General features: G+C 36.8%; 1 protein-coding gene across 2 annotated transcripts; it reads left to right on the forward strand.

Annotated features, from left to right (window-relative positions):
- The first annotated feature begins 1,974 nt into the window (after positions 1 to 1,974).
- On the forward strand, positions 1,975 to 5,809 carry LOC143540796 (putative serine/threonine-protein kinase PBL21). Of its 2 annotated transcripts, none has more exons than XM_077033774.1 (6): positions 1,975 to 2,315; positions 2,693 to 2,874; positions 2,951 to 3,140; positions 3,715 to 4,106; positions 5,216 to 5,583; positions 5,659 to 5,809. In XM_077033774.1, the coding sequence occupies exons 1-5, from the start codon at positions 2,231 to 2,233 to the stop codon at positions 5,501 to 5,503; spliced, it is 1,137 nt and encodes a 378-aa protein (XP_076889889.1). In that variant the 5' UTR covers positions 1,975 to 2,230; the 3' UTR covers positions 5,504 to 5,583; positions 5,659 to 5,809. The 2 variants fall into 2 exon arrangements, with proteins under 2 accessions (XP_076889889.1, XP_076889890.1); XM_077033775.1 differs by having other exon boundaries at positions 5,216 to 5,577; positions 5,652 to 5,809.
- The last annotated feature ends 14,663 nt before the right edge of the window (positions 5,810 to 20,472 follow it).

Here is a 20,472-nt window from a genome sequence, read left to right on the forward strand (position 1 = left end):
TCCGGCTAACCGTTTTTCCCCACCTCTAATTCGAAGTGTATCATGACCTATATGTGGCTATATTTATTGGGATCATTCGAAGTGTATGTTATTAGTTTAGATACATATAATTTAATGAAGGGTCGTTAAATTGATGTTTAATCATCAGGATGTTATTAGTTTAGATGTATCAATGTATCATGACCACAACATATAACGCTTAATCATCATGATTTTCACTTAAGGACATGTACGTATATGTAATACATGTAACACACTAATGACTAAACCCTTCCATGTAGAAAAACAAATGTCTTTTTAGGATACGTCAAAATAAAAATGTAAAGAGTATTAAAGTTAGAAACAAATACAATACCTGACTCAAGAGGGTGATTGTTAAGGCTTCTGGTTCAATAACATGAGAGTGATGGTTAATGTTTGAGATGTTAAGGTTTCAGGTTTGAAACTAACTCAAGTCGCACACTGATGAGCTTCCTCCTTAATAGTGTTCTTGAGTACTGGGTAAGCCAAATGTAGAGCGTCAAAATTAGTATAAACGGTTAACATTTTGTCTTAGAAAAGCTCACTCAGATATTAAATATTAACGATCGTTACAATTGATGTTTAAAAATAGGGAACAATACAATGCCAGGGGTAATAAAGTCGTTTCATGAGTAAGTTTCTATCTTGCTTAGCTGGAACCGAAACATATATTAATGAAACGAGGCGGTGAAAGTCTTAAAAGTGCCACTGAGAACGACATTCAACGATTAATAATATCTTTTTAGCATTTATTTTGGGACCCTCATATTTATTTATCATAAATATAATTTTTATTTTTATTAAAAAATATTAAATAAGTCATGGATTAAATGGTTTAAGTACTTCAATTTAAAAGAACTAAAGGAAGAGGTTTTAAGTTCAAGTCCCACATGTGACTAACAAATAGATGATTTCGGGTTGGTTAAGAGGTTTTCTCATCTAGGTGAATTTCTTTCTTAGGGAGATCTTCGATACTCAAGGGGATGAAAATAAGGGTGTGAGCTAGTGGTCTGTCAGTTATATAAATTTGATATATATATTTTTAGTAACCATTAACTATAGACATAAATATCATTTTACATAATGAAAATAAAAAATATTAATAAAATAACCAAATAACTTATAATCCTAAGACCATGTGTAATGGTCACCTTACACACAACAGGGGTGGTGATTTGGCAACGACACCGTGCATTGTCGTGATGTTAAAGGTGATAGAGTTCAGGTGACCTTTGCCATAAAACGTATAAAATGCAGGCTGACACGATGGTTGGTACACCGGAGAAGACAATGTGGAGGGGGTGGGAATACCGTAGAACATGACCGAACACTAATACCTAACTAATGATTTTTTTTAATCATACTCAGTAAATACTCATATAATAAAGTTTACAAATTTTATATCTTACCTTATTTCTTAAATTATTAAGTTTGATTATTTATTTATTTAATAACATCGTCTAGATACAACAAAAAAATAAAGTAAGATAGGACCATCACGATTGCGTGATCCGAGAGCATGCCCGTAGTCAACATGGAAGACAGTAAGGCGAGTCAGATATGAAGAGGAGAGAAGGTCTGATATCCTTTCACTCCCCAAGTGTAAAAGCGATATCAGTGATTATCACCTTATCGGTAGGCCCCAGTTCGAAATTAAAACCCGATTCGAAACCCAAAACCCGAACCAAAAACCTAATCCGGTTTTAAAAAATTCAATCCGTTTGAAACCGAATATTCCGAACCTACATTGATTGAGAAGGTCTATATAAAGAAGCAGAATCATAACCGAGTCACAAAATATATCCACTTAAGCATTAATCCGTGTCAAATATAGTATGAATACACAGGCACCCATTTATTACGACGGATTTGATACGTCATCTGTCACACTTAAATTCTAACCCCAATTCACCACATTCATACTCCCTTTAATTTATTCAATTCAATTTTTTGTTTTTTTCTCTACCCATTTTGTTTATTCTCCAATTCTTGTACTTTTGTGCTTGCAATTTGATAAATTAGCTTCAATTTAGTCGTAATTTTGTTGGGTTATTGATGGGTTTTGTCAATTCCGTGTTGATTTGTTAATTGTCGTGTTATATGAAAAAAAAATTATTTTTTTTAAAAAATTTTAGTACTTTTTTAATTTTTGGGTAATTAGGGTTTATAATTTGTTATATGTAAATTTTGAAGTGGGTTTGTGTTGAAGATGAAGAAGTGGTTTTCTTGCATAAAATGTTGCTCAAAAGATGTTAAAAATTTCGATGGTGATATCGATTCAAATGGAGTTGCAGGTTTGATAATATGTTTATGTTGTTTTTTTCTTTTTGTAGGGGTGTGCACGGTTTGGTTTAGGAGAAAACCGAATGAAAAACCGAAACTTGGTTGGAGTTTTGAAAACCGTTCGGTTTTAGTTTCTCGGTTTGGGTTCGGTTGGGATTCGGTTTTTTCGCTTTTGGCATTTGAGATTGAGAATTTTGGGTTGAAATAGCTGATTGATTATTATACATTTGGGCTAAAATATTTATATATTTGTTAAATTCGTTATGCATTACTTTAAATAAAAATTGAAAATTTATAGGTTCGGGTTTTTTCGGTTTCATGCACACCCCTGCTATTTTGTATTGATTTTTGGATTTATTTATTGAAATTGAATAATGTTGGTGTGTAGATAAGAAGGTGAATGATGATGGTTCCATGAGGGAGAAAAGGTTTAGTAGTCATAGGGCTAATGTTGCTCATAGTTTCACGTTTCGTGAGCTTGCGGTTGCGACACAGAACTTTAAGGATACTAATTTGATTGGTGAGGGTGGGTTCGGGAGTGTGTTCAAGGGGCGGTTGGAATCCGGGAAAGTAAGTTGATATCGTGTTTTTGTTAAGTGATTATAGTGTTGGATTTTGGGGTTAATGGTTGAGTTTTGATGGGCAGGTGGTTGCGGTAAAGCAGTTGAACCTTAATGGTCTTCAAGGGAACCAGGAGTTTATTGTTGAGGTGTTAATGCTGAGTCTTTTGCGCCATTCGAATCTTGTTACTTTGATCGGTTATTGTACTGATGGAGATCAGAGATTGTTGGTTTATGAGTACATGCCACTCGGTAGCCTTGAAAATCATCTTTTTGGTATGTTTTAATGATATATTTGTGCCTTTGATATTATACTAATGGTACACATTTTGGTTTCAGAATTATAATAATGCTTGTTATATGTGAATTATTAACAATTTAACACAGAACCTGTGCCTCTAATTTTTTTTTTTGAAATTTCTATGCTTTGGTGTTGATTTTGGGCTTTAATCTTTTGATGCATTTGTTATTATTGTCTGTAATTTGAAATGTGCTTGCTGTTTTATAAGCTATGATCTTAATACTTAGTTTAAAAAGATAGGGATTTAGCAAGAAAGATAAAAAGCTACTATCTTTCTCCACTATTCTTGTTCTTTTTCTTCTTATTGCCCGCTTTTGACCGGAAAAATTTATAAAGTCTACTAAATAGTAGTTAAGTGACAGCTGGAAATTACAACACACTTGGACCGAAAATAAGCAGATAATATAATTTCTTATATTTTCTTTTGTATCATGTTAATACTTCAAGAAATGAATATGATTCTTGTGACTTCACATGATTCTTATTTTTTTCACAAAAAGTTTAACTTAGTTGAACAACTTTAACACATAATATAATTTCTATTTTCAGATCTAGAGCCTGACCAGGAGCCACTGGATTGGTATACTCGGTTAAAGATTGCTGTTGGTGCAGCCCGTGTGCTCGAGTATCTCCATTGCAAAGCAAATCCGCCTGTAATTTACCGTGATTTAAAATCGTCAAACATATTATTGGATCATGACTTTAAGCCCAAGCTTTCAGATTTTGGGCTGGCTAAATTGGGCCCGGTTGGTGATAATACGCACGTGTCGACTCGAGTTATGGGTACTTATGGTTATTGTGCTCCTGATTATGCTATGAGCGGGAAGTTAACTACAAAGTCGGATATTTATAGCTTTGGTGTCGTTATGTTGGAGCTTATTACCGGACGTAGAGCCATTGATACGACAAAGAAACCCGGAGAGCAGAATTTAGTAGTTTGGGTGAGTTGAATTTTTGACTTTTAAAGATTAGTACTTTTATTAGTAGGGTGTGCATGGGTTGGTTTTGGTCTTTTCGGTTTCACTTATTTTGGTTTTCGATTTGGGTTCGCTATAGTTTCAGTTTTTTTGGTTTTACAGTCTGGGCTTGAAATATTTGGGCTAAAAAAGACCTAAAGTTATGAATTTGGGCCTAAAACTGTGCCTAATTTGCTTTGAATAAATTCGGTTCGTTTTTTTGGTTTTACACGCAAACCCGAAACCGAACCGAAAGTTCAGTTTTTACAAAAAACCAAACCGTCGGCTTTTGTTTGGGTTAGGTTTTTTCGGTTACGAATCAGAATTTTCAGTTTCATGCACACCACTATTAATTAGTAATAGTTCATTCAGTTAAACAAATTTAATTAAACTAATAAGTGAATGAACATGAACAAAAACTTTTGTTCATTCAATTAAACGAATGAACATGGACACATGTCTCTTGGACGTTCGTTTACGTTCATTCGTTTAAATTTGTTTATGTTCGTTAATATTATCATTGAAATTTTTTGGCCCATTACAACTTAGTCTAGTTATTTTTAATAACCTTTTAGGTCCATAACATTGGTCTTCACATACTTTTTTAACTGTTTTAGCTCGTTACGTTCGTTCATCTATGTAGTATGCTAATTTAACTGTTAATGAATGAATATAAACGTACCAGGACATGTTCATTCTCTTAACGAATGTACAAGAACAAGAAAATCCCATTTGGTTTATTGTTCGTGTTCGATTGCTTGTTTGATTAAAGTTATACGAATGATCACGAAGTCACGAACGTACTCTGTTCGTGTTCGTTCAGTTCGTTTACAAGCCTAAGTAATAGTTATTGGCCCTCCCATGTTTACCAATTTATCTCTGTATGATAAATAATCAATGCTTCAGTTATGAATACACAAACCATATGTTTTCAATAATAATCTGAATCTTTTAAATGAACTATTTGTGATCAAACACAACCCAAACCGACCCAATTTAGTAAACGGGTCAAATTTGCTGCCTCTTAAGTACATTTATCTTTGTTGTACAAATTGCGTTTTGCTTTGAATATTAATATTATTAAATATATGCAGTCGCGTCCCTTCTTAAAAGACCGTAAGAAGTTTGTTCAGCTGGTGGACCCCATGCTGCAAGGTCGATTCTCCATGCGTTCAGTGCACCATGTTGTCGCAGTAACTGCAATGTGTCTTCAAGAGCAAGCAAATTTCCGGCCCTTGATTGGTGATATTGTTGTGGCACTCGAGTACTTAGCCTCTCAAGCTGAAACGTTTGAAAATCATAAGAGTTTGACTAATGTTGACTCTCAACCGTCGCCCTCAAAACAAGCTGAAGAAGATCATGCTCATAAGCTACCTACGTGACGTTTTTTCTGTTAACGTGCTTGCACAAAATAACACCAATTTCTTTTTGCCAAAAGATTTACTACAAACTTAAGGTAAAGGTCATAAAATGATACTTCCTTAATTCATATTTGATAAATATAGATAAAATTAATTGTTTTGTTTTTAGGGTAAAGGTCTGCCTTCGTTCGCCAAGCTGTAAAATTCGTAAGTGTCGGTTTTCGGATATGGTTTTTAAATTTATTTTTCTTTAATGTAGAGCTATAACTTATAATGATGGTTTTCATTTTCTATGTAGATAAATATATATGAACCTAATGTTTTTTTCACTAGACATTTTTGTTTTGACTTGTGAGTTTGAATTCATATGACCAAATTCTATGGTGTGTTAGAAAGTAAATAGGCCTACCAAAAGCAAAGGTTTTGTACTTTTGTTCTTTGTTTTTAATGATATATTTTTGAAGTTGCAGTTCAAGACCTTTAACTTACAGTTAGTGACATTCTAACCCCTGAACTATGCAACACTTAACATTCACAAACTAGGGTTTCAAATTGTTATGTTGTGTGTGATGGTGCTTGATTTGGGCATCGTTTTCGGTTGTTTGTGTTTGATTTAGGCGTTTTTAGGTGTTTATGGTGTTTATAATTTTCAACGGGAGTTGTGCGTTCATAGAGAGCTAGCGTACTTCCGTGTTTGTAGATGAATTAATGGATTTAGATTTTATGCATCATGGTGCACGTTTTTAGAAAGAAACGGGTTTGTGTTTTTCTAGTCGTGGATGGTGGTGTTGACGATGGTCATAATGGTGGTGTATGGGTAGTGGAGGATTTCCGTAGGATGATGCCTATAGTCAAGGGCAGATTTAGGAGGTTTGAGGGGTAGCCGGGTTACCCCTCAACTTTGTCGGCCAAGTGCAGATATTTATTATTTAATTAAGGTTTTTAGCATTCTTAGGAAATCAATATATAGACTATGTTTAGTAGTTTAATAACATAATTTGTAAGTGTCAGAGTGACTATCAAACATCACTATAAATCCCTTGGATTTACCCGTGCAAGTTCGAAACTTGCCTATAGTGGTAGTATGTGGTTAGCGGATTGTGGTGGTGAAAATGACGATTATAGTGACACGAGAATTTCTGAGAAAACCAATACATTCGTAGTAGAAACTCCACTTTGTTATTCATATATTATATCTTACTCATAAACACTTATCGTATTAGTGTTTTCCTCATTCTTAAATACTCATCGACACTTACAGAGATGAGTGAATTTCTATATTTAGAGTATCATTATGTATAAATATCTAACTTTCGGAGATAGAGATGGAGAATCAGACGAGTTACTCGGAATCTTCTTAGTCCGTGAATTTCCGTAGCACTAAAAATGAAATAAATAAACTAATTTAAAAAAATAAAAGTCAAATTATAATAACTATAGTACGGTCATTAGTAACTAGTATTAAACCCGTGCATGTTGTGGCGTACTCGCGTGCTAAACAACCATAAAAATTAACTTCCTCAAAGCATTATTAAATAAAATTAAAACCTTTACGTAAACCCACCATGCACCTCTTCGGCATTGAGTTGTGGATAAAACTAACGTCGGATATGTACACAACTATAACCTGACTCGAACCCGAATAAACTAATTAAGGTCGGGTTAAATAAGGTCAAAAAATAATCAAAAAGTATTAATAAGGTCCGTTTGCGGGTTCATTTTTGAAAAAAAAATCGGGTTTTGGGTTAACCCGAATAACCCGATTAGTGATGAACTGATGATACTTTACTTCAAATACAATAATGAAAATGTGATGAAAATGTGAAATAAGCACTAAAAGGTAAACACTGAAAGTTTTGTAGAGGAGTTAATTATTTTGTTTACTCATGAACCGTTGACTGAAATTTTTTTAAAAATAAACGTATGAACATGAACAAATGTTTCACTAGTTCATCTATGTTCGTGAACACTCGTTTATGATTGTTCATTTAAGTTTATTTACGTTCTTTCATGTTCGTTTACATATTAATAGAAAATTATTAAATCTTATTTTCATTTATAAATTATATCATCATAATATGTTTATATTTGTTTATTTGTGTTCATTTAAATGCGTTCATCTGTGTTCGTTTATGTATGTTTCTTTTCGTTAATGTATGTACATGTTCATTCATGTTTGTTTGTCTTTGTTTAATTGTGTTCATTTATGTTCGTGAAATGTTTGTTTAGATTTTAAATGAACGATCATAAAAAAACACGAACATGTTAATTTTTAACTAACAAACATGAACACAAATATTTGTTCGATTAATTGTTCGTGATCGTATTCGTGTAAAGTTAAACAAACGAACATGAGCATGTCTTTGTTCATGTCCGTCCTGTTCGTTTACAAGCCTATATGTAATGTTAAGATAATTACTTGTAAAAGAAATTAAAAATTGAGTGAAATGAAAAAATTTGCAACCTACGAGTTACAAGCATAAATTTCAACTTAAAATTATAAAGTAACATGGTCAACCCGATTAACCCCGACTAACCCGACTCGACAAACCCGAAACCCGACCAAACCGAACCTTAATAGGGCCGGGTTAGATATTTTTTAAGAAAAACCCGACTAACCCGATCCGATTAACCCGAAACCCGATTGGGTTGACCCAATGAACACCCCTAGCTGTGTATATAAGTGCATATATGACTTGTACATTTTCATACGCAAGTCTGATTTGAAAGAAATCTATATCGAAACGCAGATAAAAATAAGCACGTCATAAAAAAAGTGATGTTTTAAAAGACACTTGTCGACGTGTGATTGACCAAAAAAAACTAGAAAAAAAATATAATTGGAAAGGTGTAGGTTTAATACGCTCTTTCCACACCGCCCAAAACGAGTATACTTAAAAAATGGGAGGGCCCCTTACAAGTAGGTGTTCCGAGCTTTGAGCTCGGCTCGTTTAACTTATACGGAGCTCAAGCTCGGCTCATTTCAATCTCTATCTTCTTTATTTCTAAAGCTCAAGCTTGGCTCGTGAGTCGTTTCTGTAGCTCGAGCTCGGCTCATTTACAATTTCTTATTCTTATATTTATTTTATATATGTATTTTTTTCAATTATGATTTTATATACAACATATATTATTTAGTATTTTTTCATAATATAATATAGATTACTTGACAGTTATTAAATATATATAATATATAATAAAAAAATCATATTAGTGACATATTCGTTTAGGCTCGCGAGCCGACTCGAGCTCGATAAGTAAAATTTGGGTTCGTTAATTAAACGAGCTTAGTTTTAGACTCGAGCTCGAACTTGCTTTACCTCGGCTCGATCGAGCTTTTTTACAACCCAATCTCTAGTAGCTCGCGAAGATGAGAACCTTACCCACATTTGGCTTACCAAGCCCATGCACGTAAATATATACTCCACAAGCTTAAAAAATAGAAATTTTTATGTGAAACTTACATTACAACCGAGAACCAAATCCAATTAAACAAGCGGACCGGTTAAAGAGGTTTTGTTGTTTGGTTGTAACTAGCAACCAATCACCCTTTTATTTTATTTCTAGCTCGCAAATTATTTTTTTGAGCACTTACTTTACTAGTGAGAGGTAGGGAGTTCAACCCTCAATATCATCAATTTAAAGGCAATTTGAAATCCTATCAATAATTATAATTTACTCATATAATTATTAAAAACAAGTTAGTCAGAACATGAAATTATTAATTTCAGGAACTAAATCAAAACCAAGCCCTTGTAAGTCTTATCAAACTAGACTTGACCAGTAGACCAATTCTCTTGCTTCACCTTTCAAACATTTAGAAAGAGCTTTTATACCATACAAAAAGTCCAAATGCTTTGATGACAAAGTGATTAACTTGGAGATATGCATAATACTTGATAAAACGTGTTATCTTTAGATGATTCCCACCTAAATATAATTACTTTCCACAAATTGCTAATTGACCTAATTCTCTTTCTATTTGGTGGGATATTTGATTTTAATAATATTAACTATGACTTTTTAGCTTACGCTAAGTCCTGTTGGAATTATGGACCGGCTCGGTTAAGTCAACACGGCCGACCGGGTTGTGACCCGTGAGAGTTACACCGTGGGTAACGAACATAAGCCGCTTACACTGGTTACCCGACATTGACTTACGAACGAGATATGGACTTTTAAGGGGATTGAGCTTGAGATGGGTTTGGTGGCCCGACATGATTAACTAGTTAATATGTCATCAGGGTTGAGACAAGCTAGAAAAAAAAACCCCTAGCCACCCTTTGCTCTCTCTCTCTCTCTCTCTCTCTCTCTCTCACTCTCGGCTCCTCCTTGGCACCGCCGCCCACCTAGCTGCAGCACAGCTGAGCCGCAGGCCAAGCTGCAACCCAGTCGAGCCGCAGCCAAGCCCAGCCGAGCCGCAACCGCCGCCTGTGCTACCACCATTGCCGGTCCATTCGTGCACCGTCACCGTTGCTCCTTTATCTCGTTCGGTCACCTAGCGTTGTTCGTTAGCCCTCGGTGTCTCAACCGGTTATTTATTAACCGAGGTAAACTTAAATAATGTCGTGAATATTATTTATTTACTTTGGTTGTTTCGTTTCGTACTTGTATTATTTGTAACCGGATCCTGTACGATTCCTAAAGTGATGATTACTCGTTTTTGTATTCCGCTGGTATTCATTTATTAATATGACTAATAATTATGAAACCAGTTTTATTAAACCGGGTTTAAAAGTTAAACCGTTGACTGATCACCACTGAACCCGACAGTGGTATCAGAGCCTTGGTTACAACATACGAGTCGAATCCGGTCTTTTCACCGAATCTACAACATAAACTTCAAGCTAGTTGAAGTTTTTAATTTAGATAATTTTCTAGGGCATTCTTGGTTTGGTCAAAGTTTTGTTTATTTTATTTGACCAAAATATTGTCCGATTTTATTTTTATTGAATATGTAAATCTGGCCCGACCATTGTGTGTTTGGTTTTTGATTTTGGCCATATGGATGGTTCAAAGTGGTATTTAATCTTTCGGTTTTATTTTATGGTTTTTGGCCACTTTGATGGTTTAAATTTGTAGTAGATAGAGTTTGGTTTTTCATTTTATGTATTTTATAATACTGTAATAAAGAAGACCTGAAGGAAAACTGAGGACGAGCTCATGAAGTTCTTGAAGTCAGTGGGAGTTAAACAATATGATGGGATGCACCGAGAGTCCATCAGTGTGGTTGTTTTGTGTTGTGACCACTTGACCCGATTGGTCTTGCTAATAGGCTCTAGCAAGACCAATCAGCTTTAATTGGTCATTTAAGATTTACATAGTCCTGTTTGCTATTGTGGTTGCTTGCTTTATTAATAGTTTTTTTTTCTATTAACTTAAAATTGGTTAGTCATTTCGCGACAAACTTAGTCTTAATAGGTTATTTAAAACTAAATTTTTCTGAGAGATGAAAGGGTTCATCAAGTTGTCCCTATTAATACAGTAAAACTGGACTTTTACTCTATTCGGTAAATTCTTAATCACAATTTTAGAATCAATAGTCTATGCCATCCTACTATAAGACACACTTGAGGCATACTGCGAAATTTTAAGTGTTTGGAGCTACAACACCGCACTTGTTTTCTAGCATATCCCTTCAAGGTGAAAGTGTTTCGTTGACACATCCGGCCCTTTCACAAGTGATTATACTAGGGCGACTATTACTTTACTCTTCTTTTACGTGCTACAACTGTTTGAAGACTAAAGTGGGCATATATGAGGCTAAACGTATCAACTTAGGCAATTGTTGTCTTTATAGGCCTCATAACCAAGAGTTGTGCTATATTCACAATTGGCAATCGTTGTCAGTCTTCCTAACCACTTACTAATGTTGTGTGCTACAACTGTCATTACTAACTGGAAACCAGATTCTCAAGTTCCTATTTTATTAATGTTAATTGGGTCATTAATAATAGGATTAAAACCTCGAAAATACTAATTAAATTATTTTTGCTTATTTATCAAATGTCAACTGATAATAACTCCTCATTCACCCTAAAAAACTATTCTTGAGTAAGAAAAACTGAATGGCACAAACTTTCTTGAATGACACCGCAATTTGGGACTTGTTCTCAAAATGGCAAAGAAGCTATATGCTCTCGGACCAGTTCCAACCGAGCCTGAAAAAAATACAACTGCTGCCAGAAAGGTTCTTGAGAAGCATAATGACGACTCTACTGAAGTCTCTTGCATTATGCTAGCCACCATGTGATCTGAGCTTGCTAAAGGCTTGGAAGATTTTGGTGCCTATAAGATGCTTGAACAACTCAAGGGCATGTTCCAGAAACAAGCCCGTCAAGAACGTTTCGACACCATGAAACCACTTATTAGCTGCAAAATGAAACAGGGATCCCCTGTTAGTGCACATGTCGTTAAGATGAAAGGGTACATTGACCAAATAAAGAAACTTGATTATCCCCTGTCAGATGAAATGGCAATGGGCTTCTTCTTGAACTCTCTCCCCAGCTCTTACGACCAGTTCATAATGAATTTCAATATGAATGCCTGGGTGAAGACAGTGCCGGAACTTCATGGTATGCTCAAGACAGCTGAGATGAATATTCCAACAAAAACTAATCAAGTTCTGATGATTTGATCTACTTGTGTCAAGAAGCCTAAACCTAAGAACCGGGGTTATAACAGTAACGACAAGAAGAAAGTTATTGTTGCTGCCAAGCATGCCACCAACACTAACCAGGTTGTTGCAAAGGTACCACCACCGCCTCCAGAGGAGCGCCAATGCTACAAATGCAACAAGATTGGGCACTGGATGCGTAACTGCCCCGAGCATCTAGCTGAGCTATCAAAGAAAAGGGCCAATGGTGAAGGCTCCTCTAAAGGTATTTCCATATACGTTACTGAACTTTTCACTGTTTCTAGCAACACATGGGTATTTGATACTGGATGTGGTTACCGCGTCGTTAATGTCTTGCAGGAACCTGAAAACTGGAGGAAGCTGAAACAAGGCAGCATAGAACTCATCGTTGGTGATAGGAAGAGAGTCCCAGTTCTTGCATCTGACACATATCATTTTACTTGTCCGTCTGGTTTTGTAGTTACTTTGAATAACTATTTATTTGCACCTGGTTTGACAAGAAACATTATTTCAGTTTCTTTACTTTTTAAACAAGAATTTAAGTACACTTTTAATGGTATTGCTATTTCTGCCTACTTGAATGATATCTTTTATTTTGAGGCTAAACCTCGAAATGGTATTTATGAGATTGATGTTCAAATTAACAATAATGCATTGCCGACTTGGTCACATAAGCAAGGCACGATTTAAAAGACTCCAACCCGAAGGGATTCTTGAATCCATAGGACCCGACTCTTTTGACGACTGTGAGTCTTGTTTAGCTGGTAAACTCGCTAAGGACTCATTCACTCATAAAAGTGAACGAGCAAGGGATATGTTAGGACTTATACATATTGATGTATGCGGCTCTTTCAGAACTATGTCTAGAAACCATGAAAGATACTTCGTTTCTTTTATTGACGATTATAGTCGATATGTTTATGTGTATCTTATGAAACACAAACATGAAACTTTTGAAAAGTTCAAAGAGTTTCAAAACGAAGTGGAAAACCAACTCGGAAAAACAATTAAAATGCTTCGATCAGATCGAGGTGGAGAGATCTCAGCTCAGAGTTCATCAATCATCTAAAAGAGCGTGGAATTGTTTCACAGCTCACTACACTTGGCACACCCCAACATAATGACGTGAGCGAGAGGAGAAATCGAACCTTTCTAAACATGGACCGATTGATGTTGTAGAACAAACTTGCCCCACTCCTTTTGGAGGTTTGCCCTTAAGACCGCCGCCCGCATTGTCAATCTATCTCCAACTAAAAAGGTAAGAAAAACCCCATATGAGATATAGCATGGGTGAAAGCCCAATTTGTCTTTCCTAATAGTATGGGGATGCGATGCATATGTCACTAATGATTCTTTTGACAAACTCGATCCCCATGGCGTAAAAGTTGTTTTCGTCGAGTGCTATAACCAAAGCGGATATTATTTCTTCCACCCGTGATACAAATTTGATTTCTATCAAAAGGAAGGGCCACTTCCTCGAGAAAGAAATTCTCGATCGAGGAACTGGAAATAATATTGTCGATCTTGAAGAAATTCAAGAACCACAAATAACCGCCGAGGAAGTTGGAGAGTCTGATCAACAAGATGTTGTTGTTGATACATCAGACATAAACACGAGTGTTCGCAGAAGTAGTAGGACTCTTGTACCAAATTCTAAATACCTATGGCATCTAGATGGTCCCGAAGTCTTATTAGTAGTTGAGTCAAATGACGAACCTACTTATTACAAGTCTGCCGTCTTAGATCCAGAATCTGAGAAATGGCAAGAAGCCATGAACACCGAGATGCAATCTATGCATGACAATCAAGTCTGGAACTTGGTTGAGTCCCCCCCCCCCCCCCGCGCGAAGGTCGGGCACTAGGGAGCAAGTGGATTTTCAAAAGAAAAACCGACATGCATGGAAATGTACAAACCTATAAAGCACGACTAGTCGCGAAAGGTTTTACTCAAACTCAGGGTATTGACTATGATGAAACCTTCTCGCCCGTTGCTATGAATAAGTCAATAAGGATATTACTTGCCATAGCCGCATATTATAACTACGAGATATGATAGATGGATGTCAAAACCTCTTTTCTTAATGGACACCTTTTGGAAGATGACTATATGGTTCAGCCTAAAGGTTTTGTCGATCCTAAATATCCTAATAGGGTGTGCAAACTGAATAAGCCCATTTATGGACTCAAACAAGCATCTCGCAGCTGGAGTCTATATTTTGATGAGAAAATCAAAGACTTTGGTTTAATAAAAAATGAAGATGAGCTTTGTTTTTACCGAAAGGCTAGTAGGAGCACTATATCATTCCTCATCTTGTATGTGGATGATATACAGATAATTGGAAACAACATGCCTATGCTTAAGGAAGTTAAGCACTAGTTGGGATCTTGTTTCGCAATGAAAGATCTTGGTGAAGTTTCTTATATTTTGGGAATCAAGATTAACCAAGATAGGTCTAAGCGGATTCTAGGGCTAAGTCAAAGTACATATATAAAGTCATGGAACGCTTCTCAATGGATAACTCCAAGAAAGGATCTGTTCCCATTGCTAAAGGAACCGTGTTGAACAAATCGCAATCTCCAGCAAGTTAACAACGGACATTGAAATAAGGACATGCAAGCAATTTCATATGCTTCAGCGATTGGTTCTATCATGTACGCTATGTTATGCACTAGACGTGACGTCTCGTATGCTTTTAGCATGACTGGGCATTTTCAGCAAAGTCCTGGCGTTACCCATTGGACTGCAGTGAAGAACATTCTAAGGTACTTGAAAAGGACCATGGATATGTTCTTAGTGTTTGGAGGAGTGGAAAAAGAGCTCATTGTAAGGTGTTATAATGATGCTAGCTTCCAGACTGACCGAGATGCTTCTCGCTCACAATAAGGATTTGTATTCACTCTTAATGGAGGAGCTATTTACTGGAAAAGCTCCAAGCAGAGTGTGGTGGCAGATTCCACCACTGAGTCTGAATACATAGCTGCATCAGATGCTGTTTGGATGAAGAAGTTCATTGCTGATCTCGATGTGGTTCCAAGTATTCGCAAACCAATTGAGGTGTTCTGTGATAACACAAGTGCTATTGCTTAGGACAAAGATCCCAGATCTATCTCATCACAGAGCAAAGCATATTTTATAGAAGTTGCACCTTATTCGAGAAATAATGGAACGAGGAGACATCGTATTAAGCAAAGTAGACACATATCAAAACCTAGCAGACTCGTTCACTAAGCCGATGACTCAGGACAAGCATGACCAACACATGGATGCTATTGGTCTTAGATTAGCTAGTAATTTGTTTTGATTTAGTATTTGGATGTATGAACATTTAAACATTTATACTTTTGAGTTCACTTTTGATTTAAAGGTTAAATGCAAAACATTAAATATTATAACTGTGTTTATTTTAATACGTTTAATCCATGAATATTGTATTCTAAATTATCCGTAGTCGGTCAGACTCGTGGGAACAATTCTGAATTAAGACTATTCTGACTTTGGACTCAAGGAGTTGACTTCCAAACTCACAGTCCTCATTATGAATGACGTTGGATGTAACTCGCATCAAATCATCTTCTTGGATATTAGTCATAAGATGTATATGATATTGGTATACTCATTTAGTATCCTTAGACCTGAGATACATATTAGAACTCTCGTTTACCGAATGATATTCTTTGATCATTGTCAATCGATGTTGCGTACCTGCCAGTCATAAAGGCATTGGTTGGGAATATTCTGAAGTCCAGCGGGAGTTGTATGTAATCAAGATGGGATTCTGTACTCGTACATGAATGTAACAGTTAGACATCTTGGCGCCTTCGATGATTCAAACTGGTAAAGTGTGAGGCCTCACCCGAACTTACTGTGTGTTTGATTGGACCACTTTAACTCGAGAACGAAAACGATAATGATTGAATGCCATATGAGATTGATCTGATCCATGTCTCATTGTTCAATTGGTGTCTTATACGGAAAGGATAGATGACAACGATTACCATAAGTTCATTATCTTGCAATAGTGTATTCCAAGATCTTTTGGTTAATGAATTTAAAATTTCATAATCTGTCGGGTGTAGCTATATGTAGCTAGAGCGCCGCTGGCTGTCAACGTTGATCAACTTAACCAGAGATCGTCCAAGTGGGAGACTGTTGGAATTATGGACCGGCTCGTTTAATTCAGCGCGGCCGACCGGGTTGTGACCCGTGAGAGTTACACCGTGGGTAACGAACATAAGCCGCTTACACTAGTTAACCGACATTGACTTACGAACGAGATATGGACTTTTAAAGGGATTGGGCTTGAGATGAGCTTGGTGGCCCGACATGATTAACTAGTTATATTAACTAGTTAATATGTCATTAGGGTTGAGGCAAGCTAGGAAAAAAAAACCCTAGCCACCCTTTGCTCTCTCTCTCTCTCTCTCTCTCACTCTCACTCTCGGCTCCTCCTTGGCATCGCCGCCCAGCCACCGCCGACCACCTAGCCGCAGCGCAGCTGAGCCGCAAGCCAAACCGCAGCCCAGTCGAGCCTCAGCCAAGCCCATCCGAGCCGCAGTCAGGTCCAGCCGCAGCCGCCGCCCGTGCTACCACTGTTGCTGGTCCATTCGTGCACCGCCACCGTTGTTCGTTAATCTCGTCCGGTCACCTGGCGTCGTTCGTTAGCCCTCGTTGTCTCAACCGATTATTTATTAATTGAGGTAAACTTAAATAATTTCGTGAATATTATTTATTTAATTTGGTTGTTTCTTTCGTACTTGTATTGTGTAACATCCCAAATATTATAATATTAAATAAAGAAACATTTCGTTAAGTTGACGAGCGTTAAATAATATTAGCTAGTGATTAATAAAATATCATGGACTTGGATTAAGTAAGATGGATTAGGGGTAATGGGCTTTAGGTCCATGGGCCTTAAGGGATATAAATACCCCTTAAACCACCCCAAAACCCTAAATCCTCATTTTTTCCATCTTATTTTCTACACACTCAAAAATACACACACACCACTACTTGTATACGGCCGTGAGAGGTAGGAGCAAGATCCGTGACCAAAACCGAGCCCGATAGAGATAAATCTTCAATACACAAGGTAGATACAAGATTCAAGTTCATAACCTAGCTAATCGAGATCAAACGAACACGTAAAGGTATGTCTTTTACCTTAAGGTTTGCGTTTTTATAGACGTTTAGTCGTGAAACTTAGAACGAGAATAGATCGGGTGTAAATGAAACGTAAAGTTGTGAACTTGATGCTAAAAACGAACTTAATGGACCTGCAAATAGGTGCGGCTCATTTAACATGGACCCTAGACCTAGTATTAAACGTTTAGCCTTAAAGTTTCATGCTTTATGTTACAAACGGGTCAAGTTTGGGCCGCAATCGGACTAGGGAATGGCTGAGACTGAAGCTGAGCCATAAACGAGCGGAATAAGGGTGGCAAAACGCATGTTTTGGATCGGTAAACAGACCCTAGCAGCAGCAGCAGCTCGCTGCGACAACTTCGCCTGCAAGCAAGTTCACTTGCAAGCAAGTTCGTTGCAGCTAAGTTCGTGCGCAGCAAGTTCGTCAATCAAGTTCGCCCTATATGTTCTCTTACTGATTAACTTCGCTGAAGGATTAAGTTCGTTGAATGATTAACTTCGCCTCTTGATAAGTTCGCTGAACCTTAAGTTCGCCGAACCTTAAGTTCGCTTAAGTTAAGTTCGGTAACGAATCGGATAGCGAACCAGACTTAATTCGTTATAAAGAATGAGTTAAGGAATTTGAAAATAAATTAAAATCCTAATGGAAAATGTGTTAAGACAGTTAATGTAAATAAAATTTTTCCAAGCTGACCTGGCAGCTCGACCCCAGCCAGGGGCTCTGCCCCTTGGACCTTGCTAGGGGCTGCCGCCCCTAGAACTCCGCTGCCTGGGGCGCTGCCCCCGGACCCCCGTTCGTTGTGGGTAATAACCAAAGTAGAAGAACGATATGAGTAGTGATAGTTAATTGATACGTATAATTGTTATACAGTTAGTCGCGCACAACTAAAGAGAAGGACAGCCATTAACAGTGAACGTAACCGCAATCAGGTGAGTTTCTAGCCCCATTCTTTGTTATGTTTTTCGGGGTTGTGTGCATACTCGATGTGATAGTTAATACACTTACCTTAAATGGTAAGTGTATGCCATGTATGATTTATATGTTATCTATATATGACTTGAATGAGAATGAAATGCTTGTCAGTACGTGAACGATCTTTGGATATTGTACGTATCGCCAAGGGAAGTGATTAGCTCCTTACATGGATATTAAATAATAACTTATAGATAGTGTTCCTTATATGGATAATATATAGAGTTCCTTATATGGATAGTATAATGTTCCTTCTATGGATAGTGTAGTGTTCCTTCTATGGAAAGTATAGTGTTCCTTCTATGGATAGTATAGTGTTCCTTCTATAGATAGTATAGCGTTCCTTCTATGGATAGTAAAGTGTTCCTTCTATGGATAATATATAGAGTGTTTATTCTATGGATAATATATACAGATTGTTCTTTCTATGGAAAACATATACAGTACGGGTAGTAGTACTGATTCCCTTATTTGATATTATGTGACGTTCCTCTTATGGATAATTATACAGAGTTACAGAATTAATACGTGTCTTCGGATACGTGTAAAGATGTATGAGAACGAATTGTATGTTGCCTGATTAACTAGAACTCACTCAGCGTAGCTGACTTTTAGTATGCACGCATGTAAGTAGAGTGAGACAGCTGGCTTGAGCGGGGACACATGGCAGAAGAATAAGGGTCTGGCATCTGAAGACTGATAAAGTTTTATATTTAAATGTTCTTGTTTTGAAAAACAGGAATGTTTTAAGACAAGTTAAGATTTAATATGTAATGTTTGTGAAAGTTTTATATTCAGCGAATGTTTTTATTAACTCTGATGATTAGAACTATGTTGATGAGTAAATCCAACACCCAAATGTGAGGCACCGGTGTCGGGGCCTTACATATTGTTTAATAATTATGAAACCAATTTTATTAAACCGGGTTTAAAAAGTTAAACCGTTGACTGATCACCACTAAACCTGACAAGTCCAACATAAAAAATACACTAAGACATTCCTAACTTTCAACATATATATTCTTCTATTGAGATTTTTTTTTCTCTAATGGAGTCTAACTCAGTAAGATTTTTGCCGATTAGGCAGCTTATGTGGCACAAAAACTTAGATATTTATTGACATAGCTACTTACGTGGCATCCATCACCATCTCCACCTCAACCTCCACCTCCACAACCATCTTTACCGTCACTGCAATTTGACACCGCCACCATAAAAAATCGGGTGTATATGTATGTGTGTGTGTATTGAGGGAGAGAATGAGGCGTCATCGACCACCTTCTCCAGCAGGCCTTCCATTTTCAGCAGTGAAAACAATGGTGTTGATGTCACTGGTGAGTGATGGTAACTATGGTTATCAATTACATGTACTTAGTAACCACCTATGATGATGTTTCTTGCCAGACGGTAGCGCTTGTGACCAACTCTGATGGTGTTTCCTACACCAGAGAACGCCAGTGAAGGGGTAGCACAGATCTCGGCAACCAACATGTCTCCATGATGATTCAAGGTGATCGTTAGGGACTTTCCGATGGTGAGCCATGGTGATCGGGACGATGATTGTGGTGATGGGTGGTAATTATGGTGTTGGAGATGGAGATGACAGTGGACCGGTGGTGGTGGTGGGTGCGGTGATGGTGGTGATGGTATAGGTGGGTGTGGAGGTGGGCGTGTTGAAGTTAAGGGTGGTGATAGTTGCCACATAAGCAGCTAAGTCAACAAATAGTTAAGTTTTTGTGTCACATAAACATCCACATTAACAAAAAATAAATAAATAACTACGTTAGACTCTGTTAGAAAATATGTTGAAAGTTTAGACTGTACTGGTAGATTTCTTGAGTTGAAACTTGAGAGCATCGATCAGTGAGTCCAAAATGAGATTTTAAAATTTTTTTTTGTCTTCTACTTTTCCAGATAAGTTATTGTTCTGACAACTTTATAAACTAATGAACAATAAACTTTATTATTATATCATATTTTACTTCAACGTTTATTGTAATTATACAAATTCAAAGGAAAGGAAATACACAAATCATAAAGTGTTTAAATCATTTTCGTCCCAACTTATAATGCCATCACTTTCTCAATATTAAGACCTCACTAACTCTCCCGATCCATCTTCAAACGCTTGTCTCCATGAGCAAGTCAAAGTATGAAGTCGCTTTGATTTCTCCTATCAAATTGCCAACTGATTGTTGAAAGTTATTTCATTTCTTGTCTTCAGTATTATCCACAAA

This window comes from Bidens hawaiensis, unplaced genomic scaffold (assembly GCF_021521415.1).
Source record: "Bidens hawaiensis isolate Kalapana, Puna unplaced genomic scaffold, B.hawaiensis_p1.1 tig00012335_1, whole genome shotgun sequence".
NCBI lineage: Eukaryota > Viridiplantae > Streptophyta > Magnoliopsida > Asterales > Asteraceae > Bidens > Bidens hawaiensis.

What these genes read in the sequence shown, in the direction of transcription:
- LOC143540796 (XM_077033774.1), top strand. Translation starts at nt 2,231, where the DNA reads ATGAAGAAGTGGTTTTCTTGCATAAAATGTTGCTCAAAAGATGTTAAA. An exon ending in GGCGGTTGGAATCCGGGAAA is followed by an intron (nt 2,875 to 2,950) that starts GTAAGTTGATAT and finishes TTTGATGGGCAG; the next exon opens with GTGGTTGCGGTAAAGCAGTT. An exon ending in AGCAGAATTTAGTAGTTTGG is followed by an intron (nt 4,107 to 5,215) that starts GTGAGTTGAATT and finishes AAATATATGCAG; the next exon opens with TCGCGTCCCTTCTTAAAAGA.